Here is a 19,940-nt window from a genome sequence, read left to right on the forward strand (position 1 = left end):
TATATTCAAAGTCATACTATACACTCTAGTCGGTTAACACTACCGAATTATGAAGTCAGTATACACAGAGAAGTCGGTATGCACAGTGTAGTCGGTTACAAAAGAAAGCAGTCACAAAACGCAGTACACACCAAGCTGTCTACCGAGTATCTTTTTATATCTATCGAGCAACAAAGATGATACACCGAGTTGATATATACCGAGTGAAACGTGTTACCAGATTCATTGAACCTGGACATGCATATGAAAACGTGTTACAAGATCAAGGCACATCTAACCGTTACCACATTGGAAATTGCACTAGAAGATTGTGTATGATTTTGAGATCAATCTAACCAATGAAATATTTTGTATAGTTATTCATTCGAGGAATCGTGTTTGTAAGATCGGAGCAATGAATTGGATCACCGTCTTAAGAGATCTATTTACATAGAATGAGTTAAGAGTTAAAAGGTGTGTGCATGAGTGTATGAAGACTGTTACAGAGACACAGAGGTCACCAAGAAGGTTTTCAGAGAACAGTCGAAGAACAGAGTAAACAGAAGGGTTTACCGAGTTACTATATGGGTTACCGAGGTATGCTATAAACAAGGTAGCTTATTCTGAGCACATAGAATCTGCTATAACATTTCAGATGTAAAGTTGCAGATATTTGTAATAATTTAATTATAATATTTTGAGTTATAGAGAAACCTTTAACAGCGTAAAAGACTCTAACCAAGTCTATAAATTGTAAAGCCTCTAACCAGGTGCAACATTTAGATTAAGTGTTGTAAAATCCTTTTGCAAGGTAGATCTAACAGATCTTGTTACTCCTAACAGGGTAAGCTATCAGAAATAGCTAAACATGTAGCTCTAACCGAGCATCTTTATTATTGCAGTAGTGAAGTTGTGGGTGCCATCCCCACCCCAGTTTTTCTCTCTAAGAGTTTCTGCGGAACCAAAATATATGTGTTATGGAGTGAATCATGTATGATTGTTATCTATTTCTTTTAACTTTATTTTATGTTACTGCACTATTCTGTTTATGCATAACAATAAAGTTATTATTCAAGAAAAGTTTTGAAGTACTGATTCACCCCTCCCTTCTCAGTACATTAGCTTTCCATATTGGGCCTAACACATACAACCTCCCCGTATAATCAACAACAACACTGACACCTCCAATTGTACAGCCACCTTCCCGTGCGATCAACACCCCTCCACCGTATGGATCACCTCATACGGAATACACGACCAACCGTCTACCATACACATCGTACGGGCCTCCTTCTGCACGAAAAAACGCTTAACTACCTACTGGATGGCTATGTATGGCTGCGTATGCCTTCCCTGTGCTTGTGCGCTGCGTTGTTGGGCGGAGTGCGTGTTTTTGTGTCTCTGCGTTTGGGGCCGCTGCATGTTTTATTTCTCGCGTGGGCGGTGGTTTCCACCGCACGGTGGTTCCACTGTCAGTGTTGCCACCGCACGGTGGTTCCACTCTCGGTGGTCCAATCTACGGTATCTCCACCGCACGGTGGTTGCTCCACCTTCGATGTTGCCACCGCACGGTGGTTCCACCGCCGATGGCCCCCCAATATCGGTGTTGCCACCGCACAGTGGTCCCACCGTACGGTGATTCCACCGTGGTTTTCTTTTTTTTCCCTTTTTCTTTTTTTGGATGTCGTACGAATCGTACAGATTTTTTTTTTTTAAGCATCCAGATTCGGCTAGGGTTCCGTGTCTCTGGGATCGCCCTTTCTCGGTTTGCCTTGCCCAAGAGTCTCCCGCTTAGGTCCCGTGCCTTTCGAGTCGCCTGCTCGGACTCTGAGGTCCCCTTCCATGCTATCGGATTCCCCTTCGGACTCTCAGGTGTCCTTCCGGCCTCTCAAGTCCCCTCCATGCTTCTCGTGGTAGGGTTTCAATTTGGACCCGTTGGTGTCAAGTCTATTTTCAATGGCCATCTGAAGACCTGGAACCACAAATTCTATAGGGACCACAATCTCCTCGTACATAAGAAGAAGAATAATAAAGATTTTGAAGGCTACGGCCTTCCAAACAGGGTTCCATTCGTGGTCGACACGAATGATCTTGGGATTATCTACATCACCGAGGTTTGGGCCGTCTCCCTTCCAATATTCTTTGTATTCTGGCAGGTACACCTCCTCTGTTACTTGCTCTGGTTCCTCTACTTCAAGCCTGTAGGTCTGGAAAATTTCGTAATCCTCCATCTGCAAGTGGAAGAGCCCGTTCACTGACCCCGTCTCATCCTAGGAGCACTCTCCTAGTTTGAGAATCCCTTCGTCGTTGGGCTCCCTGCAACCCTGTCCTTGGTTCCTCAGGTTGCCTTCTCCTTCACCCTCTGATTCCGAAGGAGATGCCAGTTCCTCACTAACCAACAGTGTCCCGAGGTCTATGATAAACTTCCTTCCTCCATTCTCCATAGACAAAGTGTTCTTCTTCCAGTTGTGGGTGGCCTTGGCTGCCAGCAGCCAACCTCTCCCTAAGATCGCATCATACCCTTTTTTCTTTACTGGGATTACCACGAAGTCCAGTATGAAGGGTTGCATCCCAATGGTAACTTGTTGGCCCATTAGTGTCCCGATGGGTTTGATTCCATGTTGATCCACTCCCAACAGATTGAATGTAGATGGCCACAGCGTGGGCTTCCCCGGCTTCCGCCAGGTTTCTTCTGGAAGAACATTCACTCCTGATCCACCATCGACGATGGTATCGGTTAGAATGGTGCCAAGGATACCCATCTCCACAATGGTCAGGTTCCTTCCAGTGTTAACTGCAAGCAACATGGGGTCTATTGCAGACACCCCAAGAACATCTGTGCGGTGGTTGGTATTGGTGCGTGGTTGGGAGAGATTATTAAGCAACGTTGTTCATGATTGACGCATCGTCCGGAGGAGGTCGTGTACCTTCACATTCACCTCCAGTTTTAAAATTTGATTTAGTATAGCCTCCTCCGCCTCCGATCGGCTGGAAGTACTCGCCGTACTTTTCGCCTTCACCCTTTCTCGTATCTCTTTCTCAATTTCTTCCCGTGCTTCCCGTACCCTTTGCTTCTCCATCTCCGGATCTGGGCACATTGCGTGTGTGGCTTGGGTTCGGGTTACGGCCAGCACTTCCTCTTCTTTGGTTTCCTCGACATTGAGCAAGTTGACGTCGGACTTTGGGCAGGTGGCGTCTTCGTGATCTTCCAGTCCGCACCATTTGCACAAATATTGTGTGGCCTCTCCCTTCGGGCAGTCTCGACCGAAGTTCCCCACTCGTTGCACACTCTGCATTGTACCATCGATCAGCCTTTGGAGTCATAGTGGATCCGGCTCCTTGTATTGTTATTGATGTTTCATCCTCCCCACTAGTTATCTCGGTAGCCTCCTGATGTTGCATTGTTGTTCGCCTGGGAGCTGCCGGTATCACCCGATGTAGTTGGTTGTTCCTACGTAAGCAATACTTGTTGGTTTCGTGTTTTCATGTTGTAGGGGCATTCCCTGGTGGGATGCCCCATCAACTGGCGTATATCACAATAGGCCTTCTTTTGGCAGGAGCCTTTTGTGTGGCAGTCTATCTTACATTCTGTGCACCAAAGCTCCCCTTTGTCGGTCTTGCTCGGACATCCCTTCATAACCTTCAACTCTTTCATTATCCTCAGCATGTCCTTCTGCAAGGCTTGCACCTTTTTGTCGGACTCGCTATCACTGCTGCTTCCCTCGAAAGAGTCATCATCCTCGGACGAGCTATCCTTTTTCTTTTTTTTCTTGGATGTCTTGGTGTCGCTCTCGAGATCCATTGCTCTGTTATATGCATCTTCATACGAGGTTGGTGGAACAATTTTCATCTTCTTTCCAATGGAGTGTTTCAACCCCACCACGAACCATCTCTTTTTCAACCCATCCGCTGGTGGAACAGTTCCTTGAGCCGCCGACTATAGGCTCGAACCGTCTCATTCTTGTTCTGCTTTGTGCCATAGATTTCGGCGACTATTTCATTGTCGTCTCTGAGGAGGCGGAATTCTATCCCGAACTCCTTCAGATCGGGCCATGTGCCGACTTTGGCCTTATCCATATCTGAGTACCAGTCGATGGCCACTCCCCTTAAGGTTGCTGGAAATTGTGTTACCCATTCGTCCTGGTCGATAACACCGTTCGCTGACCATATGGTTTCGCAAGTGCGGCAATGGCAGATGGGATCTTCCTTCCCATCGGCGTTGAACTTCGGCAACTTCTGCTTACTTGCCATCCCACCGTTGGGTCTCGCTCCTCTGGTGCCTTGTGTAGTTGTACCTGGTAATCGTCCGCCTCCACCTTCTACACCTAACCCTCCACTTGTGGGTCCTCCGAAGGGTTGTTGACCCCGAACCGAACAAATTGCCTCCCGTACGGTACCCTTGTGCTCCCTCAGCACCGTCGGCCGAAACGTCACCTTCGGTCCTCTCCCTCCGGTTGTCCTCCAAAATGGACAAGTTCTTTAGTAGGTCTCTGGTAGCATCGATCAGGTTTAGACTTCGTCTTGTTTGTTCCACCAACTCTTCGTGACTTCTTACCCTATGGTGGTATTCTGGCGAACTGTAGAGTTCTCCTTCGGCACCCTCCATGACTCCTAGGTTCCCTTCGGGCAACCCAACGACAGTGTAGAGAGTGTAATTCTCTTCGTCTATCTCTACCTCCGTGACACCTCCTGGGTTCCCTTCGAGCAACCCCTCGGCCGGTCATCCCTCAGCAAGCTGCCTTAGCCTACGCCTTCGTTCTATTTGCTGTCGGAGATTCAATGCTCTTTGTGCCACTTCCCATTCATCACTTTGTATCTTTTTATTTTTGTTCTTATTTAATATATTTGGCATAAATCACTTACGTACATAGCAAGCACACGCCATGTACACAAAAAAAAATTGTTTTTTTAATATTTTGCCTTTCGGCCATGATTTATATCAACAGTGTGCCGGGATTATTACAGGGTTCAATTTCCCCTTCGCCTCTTGCCATCACGCTCTGCGGCACACGACAATTGTTTCGTTTGCACGTCGTCGGCCTATGGGTTAATCTCACCGATAGGTAGGCCCATCGTGTCTGTACGCCATCCACTCCTTCCTTTCCCGAGTATGTCTAGGCAACGGTGCCAAATGTTTGCCACATACGGGTAAACGATTAAATGCAGAAAGTAAATGCACATAACATAATGGAAATATATTAAATAACCAGTCTTTGTATTAATTCAACAGTGCATGTACATCAAGTGCTTATAATATTAAACCCCAAATACCACTATCAAGATACCACTACGAAGGAATGGTATGCAATATATAATACCCGAAGGGGTGCGACCAACTGTTGCGCCCAACTGCCCTTCGGGACGACTAACTAACTAACTGTCGTAACTCATTATTACCGACGACAACATAACATAATGATTATTCCTGGCAACAACCAATTCCGATGCGAGTATTGTGGCGAACTGGATCATATTTGATATGTGAGTAGTTTCAAATTTATTTTTATTACTTAGTTCACAACTAAGCTATATGACTATGAACTCTATGTGCAGGTTACTGCATATATGAGGAGATCACAACTTAATTCACAAAGTATTTGCTGGACTGCAAATGAAGGAGATCGATGTCTTATTGGCTTGTACTTTCAATTTATGTACTTGCCTTTAGAGTCGAAATCTATCATGATATATATAAAACGGTTTGGGCATGTCGATGAATAGACATGCCTCTACGTACGTGGAGACATGTCAATGAATCGAGATGCCTCTCTAAATACCGATTCACATAACCGTTTGTTTGCAAGATCACGATTCACATAATCGTTTGTTATTATTAAGAACGGGTAACGATTCACATAATTGTTGGTTATTATTAACAGCAGGTAATGATTCACAATCATTTTGATATGAAGATCAACCATAGTCGATTCAAACAACGATTAATAATATCGAACTGTTTAATGTGGATGATCGTTTTATATTGATCATTCCATTTGATCAATATAATCGATACTTATGATCATTTATCAAATGATAAATAATTCGGTGCTCATATTTGTTTGCCACATACGGGTAAACGATTAAACGCAGAAAGTAAATGCACAGAACATAATTGAAATATATTAAAGAACCAGTTTCTGTATTAATTCAATAGTCCATGTACATCAAGTGCTTATAACCTTAAACCTAGATACGACTATCATGATGATACTAAGAAGGAACGGTATGGAATATATAATACCCGAAGGGGTGAGACCAACTGTCGCGTCCAACTGCCCTTCGGGACAACTAACTAACTGATTGTCGTAACTCAGTATTACCGACGACAACATAAACATAATATGACAACATAACATAATGATTATTCCCGGCAACAATATTCAATTTGGTATAAACCTGATTATAAATTCAATTTAATCACTAGATTAATATAATTGATATTACTTTATTGATTCAACATGAATTTAATCTCATTGATTTATCAACAGCATGATTAATGATTTAATATTCCAATCATAAATTATGTATATATAAATATTCATAAATATAATGATAATAAGAGCACTTATTATTATTAAATATTAACATGTATATATACATATTAACAAATCATTAATCATGCTGATGGTATAATCAGCATTACTTATACATATGATTTGATGAGATTACTCCAACTGAAGCTATAAATCATCAACAAGTATGGGTACCGAAATCTGGTATGACAATACAACAAAAAAAATTCCTTTGGCACAGGTAAAAGAACATATATGTGCTCAAAATTATATATTATAAGAATAATGATACTCGTAATTGCCAATAAATAGAATATTGAAATACCTCATATTTATAATTTGCAATACAAAAAATAATTGAGTCTAAAAATGTCATTACACGATGAAAATATATAATTACACTCAATATTTAGTAGTCTTCATATTCTTCTTCATTAAAACCTTCAAGGTCAACATTTGGTTTGATTTCATTTGAACCACAATCGATTGGAGTGCCACTCTCACTAGCCATGTCACATTTAGAAGCTACCACATTTATAAAGACTTCACCATAACGATAGAAGAAAACTGACTATAAAGGCATCAAATTCAACATTTGGTTTAATTTCACTTCAACCACACTGAGTTACAATGCCACTTCCACTAGCCATGTATTGTACAAGCTGCCTCATCTAAAGATGCTTTCTAGCAAGTTGTGCAACAATAACATCTATGTCAACACACTCAAGAGTTACCTTCCAATTCCTTGTCACCACCCCATTGTAATCAAGTCTCTTACATGACTAGAAATCCTAATAGCTAGAGGGGGTTTAGGAGTGGAGACCCTAATGGTGCAGCATCTCTCATGGGGATTTGGGGACAAAGCCCCCAATAGGGTTGAGGGTTAGTACCATCGTGGAGGTTTGGGGGCAATGCTCCTAACAGGGTTGATGGGCAATGCCCCTTATGAGAGTCTTGGGAGGGAACTTGGGTGAACCCAGTGAGGAACCACCCCAAGACCTGGGCCCAAACCATACCCATATGGGTACCAATGGGGGTGGGGAAGGCAGGGAGGGAAGTTTAGAGGAACTCAATAACATAGTCTTGAAACTATGATTGACTGTGTACTGATTTTCGGGTTCTTTATATCCATTAATTAACAGTTATTTTATGACAATATTCTTTTACCCTGTGTTCTACAAAATATGTTTTGACTGTCTCAACCAAGACAGAAAATTAGCACCTGTACCTTTTCCATTGAATTGTGAAAAATTAAAATCCTGAACTGAATTCCACAAACCACAGCACCTCACTGATTTTTTTAATATCTACGAAAACACTACTAACCTCCCCCATCAACACCAAGTGTAGCAGGGCATAAACCAGCAGAGACTGCTGCAGCAGAACCACTAGAAGAACCCCCAGAAATCCTTTCAGTGTCATATGGATTCCTTGTTGCTCTGCAGGTCAATGGAAATTAAAAACTTATTATAGCTTTTCTTCATGGCTATACATTCTATATATCACTAGAATCCTTAATATATACAGAGTGTAATGTTGCCATATGGTCAACAAAAACTGCATCGTATTGAAAGAATAAAATATAGTTGATTAACTAGTGACAGCAAAAAATTCTATTTCATTAATAAATGAAAATATAAAATAAAGTCAAAAGCTATTCTAATACTAGTTAGTGAGAAAAGAGTACCCATAATGAGGATTGATGCCAGTGGTTCCTACTCCGAGCTCGTGCATGTTTGTCTTCCCAACAAGAACTGCCCCACAGGCACGTAATTGCTTGATACAAGTAGAATCACCTGTTACTTTTCGTACCTTATGCAACCACTTTGTGCCTCCTTCAGGTATTACAATATTCATTAGTTGCTTGTCTGATGGAGTTGCATCAAAGACTAGTTTGGTGTGCTAAACTATATATGTTAGGATGGAAAAAATGATACCTGTCGTAGGATATGGCAAACAGTCAATCTCATCTTTCACTGCAATTGGTACTCCATCAAGAACTGACAGTGGCTCGCCTGCAATAAGACTTGGGAAAAAAATGCCTTCAAATTTTCTCAAATTGTAGCTTGCAATTTCAATTCACAATCAACAATATGGAGAATATCCTCTCAACAAACACTTTGACTTGTAATTGCTATATTTGTTCTCAAGTTTTGCAATAAATTTGGCACTATGACAGTAGCTAAATAAGAAAGAAAAACAATACTTACCAAGTCCAGTACAGTAGTCGGAAATAACATGTGGGAAATATTGAAATAAAGATGGTCTTCGAATGAAAACAATTAACAAGCTGTATAAGAAATATCTCTCTATACCACCTTACAATTTGTTTTGAAGGGATTCCTAATCATACAGCTAAATGAAGAAAGAATTAGATCAAATCTCTTCACTTTCTCTACTATGTTAATGTGTGGCTCTGAGTAAAGAGAGTTTATTGCCATCAGTAAAAGAAAGGTGGACCTGAAAAAGAAATAACAGAGTATTACAGTATCTACCCTCATCCCTTCAGAAAAAAATTCTGAAGGTCTACAATTGACGCATCATTTGAATCATGTGTCCAAGACCGGGTTTCCTACCCTTGAAACTACAATGTGCGAGTAACTAAACGATTTTATGATGAGAACAAATGCAGGACATACAAAACCTATGAGATTTTATGACAGCATCAATAATTCATCTAATAAATTTGTATCGGAGAAATACCCCTGGAAGCAACCCTAATCTCAGCCCAAGGGTACGTGATCATAGGATTAGGATAAATGCATGATCATGCAAAAGCTGTCGGATTATGAAAGCATCAACAATGCATCTCATACTTTTGGAAACTTCAAATAAAAAATGCACTAGAGGCGAGCTTTGTCATCAGCTCAAACATAAGATGAATGATTGTTCTACTGGCCAACTCAATATTGTGCTGGTAACAGTTTTCAACACACATGGACATGGCAATGCCTTGCACATGACTCCTCCACTTTGTCGTATGAAACCCAAATCACAATCTGCTCAGACAACAAAAGCTTCCTTACTGTACAACCTCAATCTCAGCTGCAGTAGCTAGCTGTCAGTAGTATTGGGAGACTGGGTAGAAATGTTTACCAAGCATCCATATATCATAATAAAGTAATCAAGATAAGTGACAAACTGTAAGAGTATCATCTTTTATGGAAAGTTTACATCAGTTATAAAACTTCCCTACTAATGCAAGGAACATTCCAAAACTTGAGAAACCCAAACTTTGAAATTTCACCAATAATTGAGATTGTAACACGGCTTGAAAGTGCCATGTAGTTAGAATATGTGTATAAGAAATGACAATATATGTTATTCAGTTTTCCAAGGAACCTTGGACACAATTTCCTTTTTTGACAACATGCTACATTCATCTCCCATAACAACAAAGTTAAAAAAAAACATCAGAAAAAGGAAAAATTGAAGTAATAACTCGATACTCGAGAAAGCCTAAATTCAAGCCACGATATCAATTTAGTACACCATTAGTTATCTTACACAGATAGCTGCAATGTTCTGTATAATTGTGACACATAAATCTAGTCAAGTGCTTACCTCTTTTATATCGTGATGTTGACTCTGCAGCTTGTTTGAGAATGTCCACAGAATTGTAACTTATGAAAATAAACATCTGTGGAGAATGTTTTATGGATTGTTCAACAGCAGATAAAAATCGTTCTGCAACCTAAAAAACAATAGCAAAGTTAAGAAAGAAACACGTGAACAGTTAGGAAGAGAAAACCAGGTTACTCCTTAAAGCCAAATGTCATGCTAATTAGTTCAATAGATAAATAGTTTTTCTAAACATGTTTTAAGAATATTAAAGATAATACTGTGAAATTCATCAAACAATTTTAAGTCCCCAAGGCTAACAGAGATGCTTGAACTTATGATATCGCAAAATTTCACTATCTTATTCTATAATAAGTGAAACAAGTAAAATTCCTGTGTCTATTATTGATTCTTACAAGAGTGCTATAAATATTTTTTTACAAAATACCTCTGTTGGGGTGACTTCTCCAGATACATAAGCTCTTGAAAAATCTCGAATAGTCCAACGTCTGAAAAATGGTTCATTTTCTGTTTTCTTTCTTGATGTACAATCCATAAGACAATTGAGAACTTGTGTAGCTTTTTCTTGTGCAGTTGAATCAGGATGCATATATATTACATCTTGCTCGTCAAATTCTACAATGAACGATTCAATTAGATTCTTCCATTCAATCCTCAATTTGACAGTAACTTCAAACACATCCTATCATATTCTACAACACACACTGTTTTATCTAGAAGACAAATATGAATCCATCGGCAGCTAGTGAGACAGACAAAGTGTTAGAATAATATTTAATATTATTATTGTTAATGGTCAATAATGTAACTAGCTGTTACACATCTTCAATGTCTACAGTAACAAGTAGTTAGAAGTAGGTAGTTAATTAATAGCTACAGTATTTTGTAACTTCTATATAATATAATCCTTCCCCAGTTAATATGAACGAAGTTTTTAGCATTGAATCATCTCTGCTTTTCACATGAAATGAAAACAAGATTAAAATTTTAGGGCAATTCTATAATTCTAAAAATTTTAGTGCAGATTGCATCCAAAAAAATTTTGAATATTTTTCCAGCATCGTGGGTCTGCCTTGGAAAATTTTTCCTACCCACATCTGTTTTCGTCAAGAGTTTTTCTTAATTCGCGAGTTTGTTGGGCCATTTTTTCAGCAGGGTCGTGTTTTTCTTCCCTCATCTCACACAATTTTTTCAAAAATTGAGATTTATCCCGCGATTTTCTTGCCTTGTCTATCATTTTACCCACCCGACGACATTTTGCAATTTTTCTGGCTTTAATGGTGGCCTAGGGTTTCTGAAAAATTGGCTAGGGTTTTATCCCTCTGTTTCAACTCGAAAAAAATTTCCAATCACAAATTCTTGGTGGGTTTTTCGAGAGCTCAACTGGGTTGTTGGATTTTTTTGGGTGCATCATTTTTCGTGCCTCATTTTTTTGGGGCCTGCAGATTTGACCCTTCATTTTCAAAAAAAATTATTCTGACTGCAGATTCTTTTTGGGTATTTAGCAAGGATTTTTGGGTCTTCGTCGGATTTTTTTGGGTCAGTTGAAAATTTTACCTCAAAAACTGTGCTAGGCTTCTGAGATTATTTCCTACGTTTCAAGTCAGAAAAAAAAATTATTTGCAAAATCTTTGTGGCTTTTTCGAGATCTAAACTGGGTTGTCGTCAGATTTTTTTGGTTCCCTCAAAACTTTCTGCCTCGAAAACCATGCTAGGGTTTCAATTTCTCCCTTAAATATACGACTTGCAAATTTTTTTGATAAACACACTCTGTTTTCATCTGCTGGTTTTCGTGCATTGAAGTTTGTGCCTTCACCAATTCGACCTCAGGAGACGTGATGGCATCTCTGACAAACATTATGCTTGAAAGCAACTAGAAGTTCAACGACGGCAACTACAACACCTGGAAGCAGCGTATGCTGAAGATTTTAGAGTATCGATGTCTTGATGCAGTTGTTATAGGAACGTCTCAACGTTCAACCACTGTCGGATAAGATCAAGACAAATGGGATGAGTGCAACCGGGAAGCAGTCATGCTCATCAAACTCTGTCACCGATGAGCAGCTACCTCGAGTAGCGTCCGACAAAACAGCGAAGGAGATATGGGATCATTTGAAGAGTCTACATGAAGCCTCTGACAAGAGCAAAGCATTCTTTCTGAAGAATATGCTTTTTCGATTATGATGGATGAGAGGACACCTCTGCAGGATCACTTGACCAAGATCAAGGACAACCATGACCAACTTGAGGCGATTGGTCGCACAATGGAGGAAGAGTGCATGGTCGTCATCACACTAAAAAGTTTGCCCAAATCTTATGAGCATTTCATCGAAACACTCAATATCACTTCCACTGATGACGATTTGAAGTTTTTCGATCTTTGAAACAAGCTTTTACACCAAGATCGGTGGCGCCAGAAGTTTGGAAGCAGTACCAATTCCACCTCCACCAAGCAAGCGTTCTCTGCCAAATCTTTTGCTAAGAACAAAGGGAAGGCTCTAGTTCTTCTCAGGACAGCAAGAAGAAAAAGAACGTTCAGTGCAATTATTGTCATAAGTTTGGTCACATGAAGGCCAAGAGTCGAATTCGTTTGGCTTCTGAAAAAAAGAAGCAGGGAGGGTCTCAACACAAAGCAAAGCTCGCCGAACACTCCGAGCAAAAAGAATTTGCATTTTATGCTTTTATGGCCAATAGAACAGCACATCCAGTACACTCTTCTGCCTGATATATTGATTCAGGAGCTTCGCGGCATTTTACTCATCATCAGGATTGGTTCACGAAATTTGAACCACTCTCAGATTCGGAGGAGGAGAAGAGTACACAATTGTTAGTAAGGACACTGTCCAAATTCACTCAGGAAGTAGAAATTTATTTTTTCTTGATATCCACTATGTTCCAGGCATGGAACATAATCTCCTCTCCATCAATTAGATCATGAGGCATTCTCCTCAATTAGATGTTGTCTTCAGTTCGTCCATCTGCAGCATCGTTGATAGGGATACTCGTACTACAATCGCTACGGGACTTGAGCATCATGGTTTGTATAGGCTTGCTAATTCCAACGATTCTCAAGGTTACGTTCCGGTTGCTCAGAGTACATCCATCAAAACACTTTGGCATCAACGTTATGGGCAATTAAACATGCAGTATCTGTCTCAGTTATATTGAGAGGGTTTGGTTACTGGTCTACCTAAGATCCAACCACACAATCATGGAGTTTGTGCAGCCTGTCGTGCTGGGAAGTAGCATTGCACACCATTCTGAAATGGTGATTCTTGGTGAGCCTCCAAGGTTCTTCAATTGGTTCACGCTGATGTATGTGAGCCAATGAACACTCCATCTGTTACTGGTTGCAGGTAATTCTTGTTATCTGTTGACGATTTTAGTCATAAAATGTGGGTGTACTTTTTGAAAAATAAATCAGATATGTTCGGTACATTTCAGCAGTTTAAGGCCTTAGTTGACAAAGAATCTGGTTCTCAGATTGTCACTCTAAGGTCAGATAATGAGGGGGAGTTTTGTTCCAATGACTTCTCTACATTTTGTGCTACACATTGCATTAAACACCAACTCACCACACCATACACCCCTCGGCAGAATGGTGTAGTTGAACGTAGAAATCGCACCACTATTGAAATGGCTCGTTATATGCTAGAACATAGAAATGTTCCTAAGAAATACTGGGCTGAAGTAGTTTACACTGCAGTCTATTTGCTAAACCGATCACCTACACATGTCGTAAAGAAGATGACTCCTGAAGAAGCCTGGTCAAGACACAAGCCTAAATTGGGCCATTTGAAAGTCCTCGGTTCTACGACTCATGTATGGATTCCAGACACTAAGTGTGCTAAGCTAGATTCAAAGAGCCAAACACTTGTGTTTATTCGTTATTGCGACAACCACAAGGCCTACAGGTTGATTGATGTGGAGACAGATCGTCTCATTTTCAGTCATGATGTTTTGATTGATGAGACTATTGGTCCATTTATGCCTTCTACTACTCCTAGTCCTGCGACTCCGTCTATGCAGACTTCGTCTGCTGGTGTTCATCTTCCTCTTGGTTCCCATGATGGGAGAGCTTCAAAGCATTCTAACTCTGAAGATGAGGAATCTACTGATCCAGCACCACCTGAATTTTCACAAGATACGCATTCATATGACTTTGTTCCAACAACTCCAGTGGATGTTGTTCCTCCAATGCCAGATGTTGGTACTTCTACCCTCAGGCCTAAATGGTGGGCCAAGACTATAGGAGATCTTCGTGATGATGAGCTTCTTGAGGATAGAACAGTTCGCAGCAAGAGAAAGCAACAAAATACAGTCAACCTTGCACTTATGGCCAACATCCACAAAATCCATGAGCCCCGAACGTATTTTGAGGCTAAAGGCATTCCTGAGCGGGAAAAGGCTATGGAGATAGAATACCATAGTCTTCTGAAGAATAACACTTAGTTTCTTTCTGATCTCCCTCCTGGGAAGAAACCTATCAGCTATAAACGGATTTGGAAAGTCAAGTATCATGCGGATGGTACTTCGGATAATTACAAGGCCAGATTGGTTGCTCGGGGTTTTACACAGCGGGAGGGAATTGACTACAAGGAGACTTTTGCTCCTACTGCCAAGATGAGCACCATTCATCTTCTTCTCGCCATTGCAGCTCAGTTCGGATAGAAACTTCACCAGATGGACGTTAAGAGTGCATTCCTCAATGGTGACTTGCAAGAAGAAGTTTATATGACTCAACCTCTTGGCTTCAAGGTTCCTCGTAAGGAACATCGAGTTTGTAGATTGGTAAAAGCCCTCTATGGCCTGAAGCAAGCCCCTTGGGCTAGGTACTTCAAGATTGATCAGTATTTGGTTGAACATGGTTTTCAACGCAGTCCCTATGACACTAATTTGTACGTCAAACTTTCTGATGATGAGATCCTTTTTCTTGTTGTCTACGTGGATGACTTGATCATTACTGGAAATTCAACACATTTTATTGCCACAATCAAACAGGAGTTGTGCCAAGCTTTTGACATGACAGATTTGGGGCTTCTCCATTATTGCTTAGGTGTCGAAGTACAGCAGACTGATGACAGTATCTTTATCTCACAGTCCAAGTATGCCCGCAATTTGCTTGACAAGTTTCGAATGAAGGCTTGTAAACCTGCTTCCACACCTATGGAGAAACGGCTCAAGTTATAAGCCCAGTCTGATTCACCTACAGTAGATGAAACAAAATTTAGAAAGCTAGTAGGCAACCTCTTCCATCTCATTGCCACTAGACCCGCATCAATTTCGCTATCAGCTACAACACTGTTGGTTGAAAATTTTGTACACTTGGGGAAATATACAAAATTGCGGTTTCAACCACAGTGTGTGAGTAAAACTCTCCTAATTAAGCAAAGGCTCCCCCTATCTAAGTACAACTTTAAAAATAATATAGGATGGGACAGCAATCTTTCTTCTTCTTTCAAAGAAAAGAATATCCTTTTCTTTTCACAAAAAAGTGAAAGCAATTTTAACATAAAACAACACCAACAACTTGTGAAATGAAATGAAACAAAAGAAATGAAGTTTCCTGAAAGCTCAAAGACTTCCGTCACTTCCTTCGAGACAGGACAACAATATCAAGCTCAAAGTCTAGATTATGTGAAGTCCTATCTACCCTTTTCTATACTAATGCTATCAAGAACAAATTATAACAACACAACGACTGAAATATCTTATTCTTTTCTACATAAAATAGTAGGAACTAGTACGAGCTCAAAGACTCGCAGCTATTCTTACAAAATCTGCTTCTAAACTCTCTTAAGAACAAGTGCAAGCACAAAGTCTTACAGCTCCTCTCAAAAGAATATTTACTCTAATTTTTATTAACCTCCAATACTTGCAGCACAAAGACCACAAATAAAATTCGATTAAGCTCTTAAAGAAACACTTGCAAGAAAGATAATATAGAACACAAACTCAAGAATGTAGCACAAAGACTCATAGCTTGAGCAATTTTCTTTTATTTCTTTCAATTCTTGAATTCACACATGAAAGCTCAAAGACTTCTTTGCTGTAATTTGGCAGAGTTTTTGCTTGCTTTTCTAAAAGATGAAGATTACAATAGACCCCTCAAATATTTATAGAGGAGAAGTCTTGAGAAAAAGGTGGGAGGATCCTAACTAACTTGAGGGATTCTCTCAACCACCAAGACCTATTCAATAACTAACTATGACTTATTCCAACTACAGTCCTAACTGAACACAACATGTAGTTGCTCTACATGTACTTACAAAAGTGCAAGTAGAGATTTGACTTGCAATTTAAAAAATGTTTTTTTACATGTAACTTGTCAAAAGAAAAACTAGAACTAAGAGATTACAATTATGTATAAATGCAACAAGTGTTGAAAAACACTTAAGTTGCAGCATGTGAAGACATGAATTCTTTGAACTTCTGGATGATCATTCGTAGCTCAGCAGGATTCAGTTTGTGAGTGTTCTTGGCAACAACCATGGTCTTTACGATGGTGTTATGGCATCGAAGAAGCATAGAGTCGTTCTTCTCCAAAGTGGAGGATTCGTGCAAAAAGATTTGATGTTTCATCAATACCTGAATTGAGGGAGCTGAAAATTGTTCGCTCCTCTACTCATTATGAATCCTCATCTGTAGGTTTGTAAGCACTTCTTCTTCTGGTATCAATTCTCCATTCAGACTTTGTTGGTTGAAAATTTTGTACACTTGGGGAAATATACAAAATTGTGGTTTCAACCACAGCACACGAGTAAAAACTCTCCTAATTAAGGGAAGGCTCCCCCTATCTAACTAAAACTGAAATAAAAACAGGATGGTACAAAAGTCCTCCTTCTTTCTTCAAGAAAGACAATATCCTTTTCTCTTCACAGAAAAGGATAGCGATTGAATATGAATAGCAGTAACCACTTTCAAGTGAAATGAGAGAAATGAAATGAAGTATCCTGAAAGCGCAAAGAATTCAGTCACTTCCTTCGGGACGGGACAACAATATCAAGCTCAAAGACTTGACTATTACAAGTCCTATCTACCCTTTGCTATACTAAATTTTACAACGAATAAAAGACAACAGCTCAAAGACTAGAATAATCTATTCTTTGAACACAAAGACAAGAACTAATGCAAGCACAAAGACTTGCTGGTATTTCTTATCAAACAGTAATTTTTCCTCAAGAATAGACGCAAGCTCAAAGACTTGCTGCTCCTTCAAGAGATTTTCCTATTTTAATTAATCTTCTCTACTTGCAGCTCAAAGACTTCAAATTAGATTGGACTAAGCTCCTTTAGAAACACTTTGCATAGAAGAAATAAAAAGATTCAAACTCAAACATGTAGCTCAAAGACTCAAAACTTGACTAATCCTTCTTTATTGTTCTTCAAAAACTTTCAATCCACATACATAAGCTCAAAGACTTCTTGCTGTAAATTTAGCAGAGTTTTTGCTTGTTTTCCAAAAGATATCAATTACAATGAACTCCTCAAATATTTATAGAAGACGAGCCTTGAGAAAAAGGTGGGAGGATCCTAACTAACTTGAGAGATTCTCTCAACCACCAAGACTCATTCAATAACTAACTGAAATTTCATTAACTAACTAAGAGTTACTCCAACTAACTAAGACTTATTCCAACTACAATTCTAATTGGACACAACTTGTAGTTGCCTTACATGTAATTACAAAAGTGCAAGTAATGTGAAACTTGTTTTCTACAAAAAATACTTTTACATGTAACTTGTCAAAACTAAATTACAACTAAAGATTACAAAAAAAGAATATTCAACTAAGTGTTGAAAAACACTTAAGTTGCATTTTATGAAGACACAAATCCTTGAAACTTCCGGATGTTTGCTTGTAGTTCCTCCGGATTCGGTTCATGGGTGTTCTTGACAACAACCATAGTCTTCACAATAGTGTCGTGACAGCGGAGGAGCGCAGAATTGTTTTTATCCAGGATAGACTGGATTTCATGCAGAAAGGCTTGGTGTTTCATCAATGCTTGAATCGAAGCTGCCGAGAATTGTTCGCTCCTCCATTTATTATGAATCCTCATTTGTAAATCAGCAAGAACTTCTTCTTTTGGAATCATCTCTCCATCCTGACTTACTATGTTGCAAGAGGCCCTTTCATAATGTGAGACAATATCTCGGTAAACTTCGCCCCGAAATCTCTTTGCATCACCGATCTCCTCAATGAGGGATTTAAGAACAAGGGTCTTGTTTTACAGAAGTTCTTCAAATTCCAAGTACATAACGCTGGAAGAGATGATGGCATGCTCCTGCAAAATACTCAGCTGTTGTTGGGGCATCGTACGCCAGATTGTCAAACTTTCTTCAACACTTTCCAGATTCTTTTTGAAAGTATTAGAAGTTTGATCTAGTTTCTCCTCAACAGTTTCCAACTTAGACATTATTTGAAAAATGTCTTTCATTACTTGTACACATTGATCATGAAGCTGATCAACCCAAGAATCCAGTGCTTGTACTTTCTGAGTAGCCCTCTCCACTCCATGAATCGATTCTTGGGAACCAGAAGAACCTATGGAGTTACTCCCTTCAACAATAGGTTTTGTGATTTTATGAATGGCTGCCATAAGCTGTCGGTTTTCCTCTTCTAGCTTGTCTTTCTTTGCTAGAAGATCATCACACCTTTGCACCAATGAAGCAACAGAAAACTGAGCATCATGTTTAATGACCTCATGTGTTTGCTTGCTCAACTCTATCCTCGTAACCTTATAATCAGTAGCTGACATTTCATCAAGTGGCTTATCTGCAATAGGTTCCACAGTTTCAGCTACCTTTATCTTGTTGCTATCAACAGTTACCCTAGAGATAGTCTTAGCCTTCTTAGCAACTTTGGATCTGGACTGTTTCAGTTGCTTATAGTCAAAGGCGTCAGGTGAGATTTCTTGCTTCTTCCTTTTCGAGGTGAAAGAACTAAGCCATGGAGACAAAGTCATCAACTCCCCTCCAGTAACAGCCGTAGGCAAAGGAGAAGCAATTTCTGTTTGAATCACCGTGGTCATCCTGGGAGGAATATCTGTTTGGACAGCGACCATGGTTTGCTCAGTTACCAATGGGCATGAAGATTGCCTCATGAATTCTTCAAAACCAGAAGTAGAAGTATCAATTTCTGATAACTGAATGCAAGTAGGAATATTCTCAGGAACTTTCAACACTCTCTTGTTGCTGATCAAGAGATGGCTCGTACACTGAAATGGGAATTGCATTCTGAGGAGACTCATCTATGAGCAAATGAGGAGGAGAAAGTGGTGTCCCAATGGAAACTGGAGGAATGACCTCATGAGGCGATTCTGAAACTGGAGACTTAGGAGCATCATCAGATTGCTACCCCTCTTTTGGATTATCCAGATCGATCACCTGAACATGGAATCGTGATTTTTCCTTCCCACGAACAGTCATCTCCTCAGGAGGAAGCACTACTGCACGACTGACTTGTAACTTGATCCTTGTGCCTGAAGATGAAGCACCCTCTTTGTTCTCAATCTGAATCTCAGATTTCTGTCCAAGAGGCCCCGTAGAATCATCTTCTTTACCAACCTTGATTATGATAAGTCTAACAGCATTACTTTTTAGCCATGAGTTGGTGTTGGCCACGATAGGCTGAAATCTGTCAAGGATGGATATGTACTTCTTGTGCGACCATTGGATCAAAGGATGTGGAGCTTCCTCAACTCTCCCTGAAGTCTATTCAGGATCAAGTATATGCTCGTCATCAATCATCCCTTGTGGGATATATCCTTCAGGTTCAAATCAACAATTTGCTCAACAATGAGCCTGCAGTAATCCATCTTGAGGACTTTGGCATCTGTGGGGAGATCTACCCAGATGTCTTCAATG

General features: G+C 39.9%; 1 protein-coding gene across 2 annotated transcripts in view; it reads right to left on the bottom strand.

The window, feature by feature from the left end:
* The window catches only part of LOC131028940 (fatty acid amide hydrolase), a 176,558-nt gene that overhangs the window by 72,926 nt on the left and 83,692 nt on the right, over positions 1-19,940 (bottom strand). For both annotated transcript variants that reach the window (XM_057959317.2, XM_057959318.2), the window contains exons 4-8: positions 10,501-10,688; positions 10,056-10,185; positions 8,429-8,506; positions 8,179-8,326; positions 7,818-7,930 (exon numbers count right to left, since the gene is read on the bottom strand). In XM_057959317.2, coding sequence (XP_057815300.2) covers positions 7,818-7,930; positions 8,179-8,326; positions 8,429-8,506; positions 10,056-10,185; positions 10,501-10,688 — 657 coding nt within the window. The remainder of the gene's footprint in view (positions 1-7,817; positions 7,931-8,178; positions 8,327-8,428; positions 8,507-10,055; positions 10,186-10,500; positions 10,689-19,940) is intronic.

This window comes from Cryptomeria japonica, chromosome 7, assembly GCF_030272615.1.
Source record: "Cryptomeria japonica chromosome 7, Sugi_1.0, whole genome shotgun sequence".
In the NCBI taxonomy this organism is placed as follows: domain Eukaryota; kingdom Viridiplantae; phylum Streptophyta; class Pinopsida; order Cupressales; family Cupressaceae; genus Cryptomeria; species Cryptomeria japonica.